The sequence below is a fragment of the Teleopsis dalmanni genome, chromosome 2, assembly GCF_002237135.1.
Source record: "Teleopsis dalmanni isolate 2A chromosome 2, ASM223713v2, whole genome shotgun sequence".
NCBI lineage: Eukaryota > Metazoa > Arthropoda > Insecta > Diptera > Diopsidae > Teleopsis > Teleopsis dalmanni.
In genome coordinates, this window is record NC_051847.1 from 234,027,248 (window position 1) to 234,035,102 (window position 7,855).

Sequence of the window (7,855 nt, forward strand, 5' to 3'; positions counted from 1 at the left end):
TGACTACATGCATAAGTAGGTATTGTATCTGTTGGTACTGTATTTTTTACAGCAATCGGTTAGTAATTTTTTTTAGACATGCAGCCTTAAAGCAAATTTATAAGATTTAGGTACTTCTTTTATGTGTGTTTTATCTGTTTTTGTTAATAAATGTTCATTAAATTAAAGATTTGTAATCAATTTATGTATATTAAGTAAGTAACAAGTTATGGGTTTTTAGTTAATTTTTATTACTCAAACTACTTTAATGGTTTGCTTTAGTAATCTCTGCAGAGCAGTGACCTACACAATTTTTAATTTAATTTGTTACATATCAATATATTTTATCTTTTCTATATTGTAAATACAATAAATACGAAATAGTCACTGAATCTATGACTTTTGTTTTAATGTATGGTCTTAATCTTAATCTTAATGTATGGTGCAGGGACTTGGATTATGAAAATATCTGATGAAAGCTTATAAGATTATAATTTTTTTTATAGTTATACCCATTATAATTGGAGGATTTGGAAATTGACTAGTTCCTTTAATATTAAGTGCTCCAGATATAGCTTTTCCACGAATAAATAATATAAGATTTTGATTATTACCTCCATCATTAACTCTTCGAACGCAAGATTATACGTCGCATATTTGGTCCAATTAGAGACGAATATGGCACCTATTGGCCAAAATAGGGCTAAAAAAACCAGCACTAAGCTGGATAAGCATAGATAACCCAACAAAAAAATTATTCAATATGCACCAGAAGAAAGAAAGAAAAGAGGGCGTCCGAGTTTACGCTGGATGGACAATGTGGATCCAACCGCGCAACAGCTTGGAAGAAGAAACTAAAGAATGATAGCAAATGAGAGAGATACGTGGAGGAATTTTGAAAGTGAGGCCAAGATTCAACTAGGATCGTTGAATCTAATGATGATGCTACTAATAATGATGATGAAAAAAAATCTTATACAAACAAATTTACTTTTTTACAAATACTAACCAATTTCTTTATAAAATAGTTGTAGTCAGTTTTATATCTTGTAAACATTTATTTTAGTGACGCATTAACCAAATAAAACAAATTTATATAAAACTTATTTAACATATTAAATGGTATAAAACTAAACAAAACTACAAAGTTCAAAGAAATACAACAGTCTATTAACTTTTACATTCTATTAAAAAAAAGAAATGGTTAATCAATATTCAATTTTCTAAATGATCCGTCAATGCCAAAGAGAGTTTCACTATTTATTTTTTTACCAATTCTTAATTTTTCATCTACTCCATACTTTGTCTCTTCCATGAAGTAATTATTAAAGTCTAAAAGTTTTTTTTCCATATCTGCTTGAATCTCCGGTATAGAACCATTGATACCACCATATTCAATTGGTAGATTCTCCTTTGGTATTACTTTATAAAGATCTTCTAGGCTTTTATGAATGAAAAACTGTTAAAAAGTATCAACGAACAAAAAAATATTATCTTTAATATCTAAATGTTATTTACAATATTTAATTAAATATATATACTTACTCGTTGCTTTAGTTTTTCACTTAAAAAATTTCTTGCAATGCTTAATATTGCTAAGGTTTCCTTTGGACAATTAACGAAATGAAATCCTTTCACGCGCATTGGCTCTGCTTTATCAATAAAAATCAGTAGCTTTTTTACAAAAATTGGATTAAATTGTTTCACAAATGTCAAGTGTAATTTGGAGAAATCCAGAATATGAATCAAACCACTTATAATACCATTATCATCCGTATTTATTTCAAATTCACTAACCAGTATATAATAGCGAAACAAAGTACTTAAGTGATATTTATTTGGATCCACATTTTTATAAACTGCTAAATGTATACGTTGACCACCAATACCACCAAGTGGATTCGGGAGTGCTACAAAATAGCTTAAATTAAAAATGAAAAATGAAAAATCTTTAAATTATATGTAACATATAATCTTACCCTAAACGTCCAAGTTCAATAAATTCTTCATTCATATAAAAATTAGTAAATATTTCAGGCATTAAGGCTTTGATTGTATAATAAAAATCTATTTTAGATTTAGCTTTTTCCATACTATATTTACAGCCTCTTAAAAAAGTTACTAAAAATTGGTCATCTGTACGAGCCCTCAAATGTGGTTGTTTTTGGATCCATGTTCTTAGTGTTGAAATATCTTCAACTATACGACTCTCAACTTCATTTAACTCATTCTTGGCAATTGCTTTTAATTCTTCATTTAGTGGTCGTATTTCAGTCATATTAAGATAAAAATGTCACATCTATACTCAAGAAAGAACAATTTTCAACTGACAGAGAGACCTTTAAATGGATTTTACCATATGTTATACGTATGTTATAACATTGTTCTTTCTAATTGTTCAATTATTTGTTTTTTATTGTTTTTTTATGTTATGTGTTTTGAATTTATCCATTTATTAATTTGTTTAAACTTAATACTTAATAAAGTGTGTATATAATTAATAATTAGAATAACAATTGAATATCAGATATATAATGATTACTTATAATTACAGTTTTTGCTTAATTATTTAAACAATTCTTATAGAATGTAGTGTAAAAAGTGTAATATAATAATAAAGTGTAATGCAGTGCAAAACAAAAAAATGAAAAAATTGAATATGAAAATTTCTTTACTATCATCTCCTTTCCTATTCGAAATAGATTTGCTATCATAAAACAAAACTCAGTGAAAAAATATATTAGAGACAGAGCTCTAAAATTATTCAGTAAAGTTGATACGCTACTTAACCACGCCCTAATAATCCTCAAATCCTCTTCTGGACTCTCAGGAGGATATGCTGATTTAAGGTCCGTCATTAACTAAAAGACAAATAAATGACATGATTTCTTAGCCTAGTTAAAGCCTTGTGTGGGGAAGAGATAAGCCCCCAGCCATTATAGAGTAAAAGTGAGTAATAGCACTATAATTCAAGAAAAAGAATCAAGAATCAAGATTATTGGAGTAATCTCTTATTTTTATTTTATAGAATTAATTTTAATTTTAAAATTTAAGGTAAAGAATTTATTTTATTTAAACTATTTATTTTTCGTATTTATCCTTTCTGGTAATATATGTTATTACTATAATCAAATTATTGCTTGTCTGTTTAGCTTTTTTAAATAACTTGATGTTAAATTAGGTTAAAAATTCTCTTTATAACGAGATATATGTTAATGTATATAAAAATTACAATTTTCATCGATAAACTATTTTGCATTTTATTTTGATTTATTAATAAATTTCTTAATACTCCTATATAAAATTTTATGAAATATTTAATGAAAGTTTCATCTGAAATATCATTCATAATATCAGTAGTCATGTTATAAAAGACCAAAATAAATATATATTCTACTGAAATGCTAAGATCCATACAATAGCATTTAAGCTAAGATATTTCTTTTAGTTCTTCAAATCTTTAATGATACGAACTAGAGACGAGGTTAGCTGAATTGCATTAGATCCATTGAAGGGCTATGTTCATTTTTAGTACTTGTGAAACTTTACTAGGTATCTACAAACCGATTGCCCTAATGTGTGCTCCGTTATTAGTTTATATAGGTATATAGTAATTGAGAGATAGCACGATCTGTGGACATTTCTTGTTGAATAGTCTTTCTTTGCCAATGCAAAACTGAGTGTTGCAATGTGCTTTTGTTTGACTGTAACTCTCTTTCATCATACATTATCATAACAAATTATACATAACAAATTATAATCTTTTAAAAATAGAAATATTATCAAAGACTGCACTAAAATATCTAAAATTAAATTTGGTAAAATACTAGACTTTTGCCTGAAGGACAATAATTATCTCAATTTTAACAAACAATTGTACTAACAGGTGTTCGATAAATGCTTGGCAAATCCTTTGATTTCTGCTATAACAGATATAGCATTAAACAAAATTCTAGACGAAAATCTTGACATTTTTACTCTTTGATAGCTAAGGGGTTTCTGCAGAGTTCCACCCTTCTCACTGATTAATTTATATATTCCTCAAAAGCTTTGTGTTTATGACTGATTTAAAATTTGCGTACCGCAATGAAAAAAGTTTGTCCAGCACAGGTGATTCTAGTAATATTCTTTGTCATGTAGACGCACTCGGGAAATCGATTTGACTATTGATATGATATTGATGCAATTTACTACTATGGGCAACTTTTTCCATTACCTTCTTTGGTTCAAGAGTTATAAATTCTCACATGAAAATTACAATATAAAAAGCTTATAACTTTAAAAATCGGTCTTGTCACCTTTATATTTAATTCTATAATTAGATCAGCCCCATTATTATTTTTAATTATTTGTTAAGAATCTTTGATTATTTATTTTGTCCATTCATTATTTATTGACTTTGATTATGTAATCAATAATTCAATAATAATAATTAACCAATAATAATAATAATATTCTAGTTTTTTTGTGATAATCACAGATTGATTAACGTCATTTGTTGGAGACGCAATTAGTGAGTTTTTATTTTTATTAATGCATTTTTAGTTTAAAGTGAAATAATAGGTTAACGAAGGACTCAATTATTCCTTAATAGAAATTACTTCATTACTTTGTGTAAGTTATATATATACAGTGAATCAGACCCTATTTCGTGTTTTGGAACATTAAACATTTAATATTATTTATATATATTTATGATATAAATTTATGTGATGGGAATGGTAACACACCTTGAATAATTACAGGACTAATCAGCGATTAAAGTTAACTAAGAGTAAAAAAAATCTGTCCTAAAGTCTGACATAGTGGGAAAATTTACTTTTAATATTACATTTAACCAAAATCCTTTGTTAAATCTAGACGCCAGATATTTGCAATCTACCCAATTCAATTTATTAAAAAACACTAAATAGTAAGAAAAAAAACCAAACGAAGAAAGAATATTCAGTTGTTCGTTTTTGATAATTATATTTCTTGAATATTTCAGTTGGATTGAATAAAGAATGTTATTAGTTCTTTTTTATATAAAACACAAAAAAATATTTTGATAAGTGTTTATAATCAATCAAATTGTCTTATATTATTGATAACTACTTTACATAATAAAATTTGGTGAGAATTGTAGTTTAGTAAAGTTACAAACCTTTTACAAGTGTTATAAAATTAAATCGCTTCCATGAAACGAATATTCCTGTAGACCTTCTATTTTAACAAAACCACTTTTAATCAATATTTAATTTTCGAAAGGATCCATCAATGCCAAAGAGAGTTTCACTATTTACCTTTTTACCAATTCTTAATTTTTCATTCACGCCATACTGTGTCTCTTCAATGAAATAATTATTAAAATCTAAAAGTTTCTTTTCCATATCTGCTTTAATCTCCGGTATAGAACCATTGGTGCCACCATATTCAATTGGTAGATTCTCCTTTGGTATTACTTTATAAAGATCTTCTAGACTTTTGTGAATGAAAAACTGTTAAAAGATATTAACAAAAAATGAATAATATATTTTTTATTAATAATATTAATAATAATAAATAATATTTAAATAATATTTTTGCTTACTCGTTGTTTTAGTTTTTCATTTAGAAAACTTCTCACAATGTTTAAAAACACTGCTCCTTTCTGTGGACAATTAACGATGTGTAATCCTTTGTTGCGCAATGGCTCCGCTTTATCAAGAAAAACTGATATTTTTTTTAAAAATATTGGATTAAATTCTTTTATGAATGCTGGCTTGTATTTGGAGTAATCCACAATTTTAACAAAACCATTTATGATACCAGTATCATCCATATTTATCTCAAACTCATGAACTATTGTATGATATCGAAAATATTGTTTTAAACTGTTTTTATTTGGATCTAGATTTGTAAAGTTTGTTAGGTATATACGTGGGCCACCGATGCCGCCAAGTGGCTTTGGAAGTACTAAAAAGCAACTTAAGTTAAATATAAAGAATATGAAAATTATAAATGTGTTACATATATATTGGTTACAAATCTATTATCTTACCCTAAGCGTGCAAATTCAACGAATTCTTCAGTCATTTGAAGATTAACAAATATTTCAGGTAATAACGCTTTGATAGTATAGTAATAGTCAATTTTTGATTTAGCTTTTTCGATACTATATTTGCAGCCTCTAAGAAATGTTACTAAAAATTGGTCATCTGTACGAGCCCTCAAATGTGGTTGTTTTTGGATCCATGTTCTTAGTGTTGAAATATCTTCAACTATACGACTCTCAACTTCATTTAACTCGTTCTTGGCAATTGCTTTTAATTCTTCATTTAGTGGTCGTATTTCAGTCATATTAAGATAAAAATATCACATCTATACTCAAGAAAGAACGATTTTCAACTGGCAGAGAGGCCTTTAAACTGTTTTATAGCATATATATGAATGTTTAAATATTATTCCTTCTAATTATTTAATTACCTCTTTTTTATTGTGTTTTTTGTAAGTGTTGAATTTAGTTACTTATTAATTTGTTTAAACCTAATAAAATATAATACTTATATACAGATACTTAATAAAGTGTGTATATAATTCATAGTTAGAATAACAATTGAAGATAAAATAGAAAATGATTACTTATAATTACAGTTTTTGTTTAATTACTTAAACAATTCTTTTAGAATGCAGAGCAAAAAAATTATAATTTTTATAAAAAATTTAAAATTAAAAAGTTTTACGCTGCCCAACTCCGCCCTAACAAACCTTAAGTTCACCTCTGGACCCACAGGATGATATGCTGACCTACGGTTCGACATCAATTAAAAGATATATAAACGATATGAATTCCTGCATAGTTAAAGTCTAGTGTGGGGCAGGGATAAGCCTCCCAGCCACAAAAGAGTAAAAGTACGCAATAGCACTAACTCAAGAAACCACAACAACGACAACAATATCAAAATTTCCTTACTGTCATATTTCTTTCTAATTGAAATATATTTCCTATCATAAAATATAAATAATTTTAAATTAAGAAAATATATCTATATATATAAAAGAAAGATGTGTTTTTGTTACACCACTTATAACTCAAGAACGGCTGAACCGATTTAGCTGAAAATTGGCAGGGAGGTAGTTTAAGGCCAGGAGAAGGATATAGGCTGAACCGATTTAGCTGAAAATTGGCAGGGAGGTAGTTTAAGGCCAGGAGAAGGACATAGGATACCTGTTTATCCCGTTCACGACAAAGTAGGTTTTGAAATTATCAAATTTTTGATATAAGAAAATATTTTATTGGAATTTTCGAATAGCAAAGAAAGAAATAAAGTACAAACACAAAAATTTATTTTTAATTTTATTGAAGTTCGGCTGACCATACAACGCTGTTTCGAGTATTGCCAAGTACTCTTCATCAGTGGTCTTTGGAATAATCGAATTTTATTTAATTAGTTTATAGTCCGTATATAATTTGTTTAGACTGCAAATGCCAGGCTTAGAACTCGTGCCTGTCAAATTAGAAGCGATGACTAATCGTGTTATCCACAAGAAGTCAAGGCTGCACAAACTTTCAATGCTCAAGTTCCAGGTTTTATTGTCACTTATTTTTATTTAATTAGTGACAACAACCAAAGCACTTGCCGTGCTTTAAATTAGAACGAGCTTAAAAACTACAGCTTTATTTTGGAAACACAAGTTCAACGAATTGAAAGTTTAACTTTTTGGGTTTGCTAATTCTTTATTTCTTTTCAAAGCTACTCTTTTTGTAGAGACATTTTGTAATGCATATTTTTTACTTACTATATGTAAAGCGACCATTCTGGTGCTTTTACAAAGAAGCTATGCTATGTTATTCTAAAAATTCCTCTAAAATTTAATAAAGCTTCTTTGTCCCTATACAAAGTAAGTCTAGCTTAAC

General features: G+C 27.5%; 2 protein-coding genes across 2 annotated transcripts; both read right to left on the reverse strand.

Annotated features, from left to right (window-relative positions):
- Positions 1-1,109: 1,109 nt before the first annotated feature.
- LOC119684974 (alpha-tocopherol transfer protein-like) lies at positions 1,110-2,300 on the reverse strand. Its single transcript, XM_038099135.1, has 3 exons — positions 1,959-2,300; positions 1,525-1,900; positions 1,110-1,438 (listed from the first exon to the last, which is right to left on the reverse strand). Exons 1-3 carry the CDS (start codon positions 2,255-2,257, stop codon positions 1,184-1,186), a joined length of 930 nt encoding a protein of 309 aa, XP_037955063.1. The 5' UTR covers positions 2,258-2,300; the 3' UTR covers positions 1,110-1,183.
- A 2,759-nt stretch (positions 2,301-5,059) lies between these two features.
- LOC119684082 (alpha-tocopherol transfer protein-like) lies at positions 5,060-6,333 on the reverse strand. The gene is made up of 3 exons (XM_038098031.1): positions 5,999-6,333; positions 5,549-5,924; positions 5,060-5,456 (listed from the first exon to the last, which is right to left on the reverse strand). Exons 1-3 carry the CDS (start codon positions 6,295-6,297, stop codon positions 5,202-5,204), a joined length of 930 nt encoding a protein of 309 aa, XP_037953959.1. The 5' UTR covers positions 6,298-6,333; the 3' UTR covers positions 5,060-5,201.
- Between the last annotated feature and the right edge of the window lie 1,522 nt (positions 6,334-7,855).

What these genes read in the sequence shown, in the direction of transcription:
- LOC119684974 (XM_038099135.1), bottom strand. Translation starts at nt 2,257, where the DNA reads ATGACTGAAATACGACCACTAAATGAAGAATTAAAAGCAATTGCCAAG. An exon ending in ATTGAACTTGGACGTTTAGG is followed by an intron (nt 1,901 to 1,958) that starts GTAAGATTATAT and finishes TTTTAATTTAAG; the next exon opens with CTATTTTGTAGCACTCCCGA. An exon ending in GTGAAAAACTAAAGCAACGA is followed by an intron (nt 1,439 to 1,524) that starts GTAAGTATATAT and finishes ACTTTTTAACAG; the next exon opens with TTTTTCATTCATAAAAGCCT.
- LOC119684082 (XM_038098031.1), bottom strand. Translation starts at nt 6,297, where the DNA reads ATGACTGAAATACGACCACTAAATGAAGAATTAAAAGCAATTGCCAAG. An exon ending in GTTGAATTTGCACGCTTAGG is followed by an intron (nt 5,925 to 5,998) that starts GTAAGATAATAG and finishes ATTTAACTTAAG; the next exon opens with TTGCTTTTTAGTACTTCCAA. An exon ending in ATGAAAAACTAAAACAACGA is followed by an intron (nt 5,457 to 5,548) that starts GTAAGCAAAAAT and finishes ATCTTTTAACAG; the next exon opens with TTTTTCATTCACAAAAGTCT.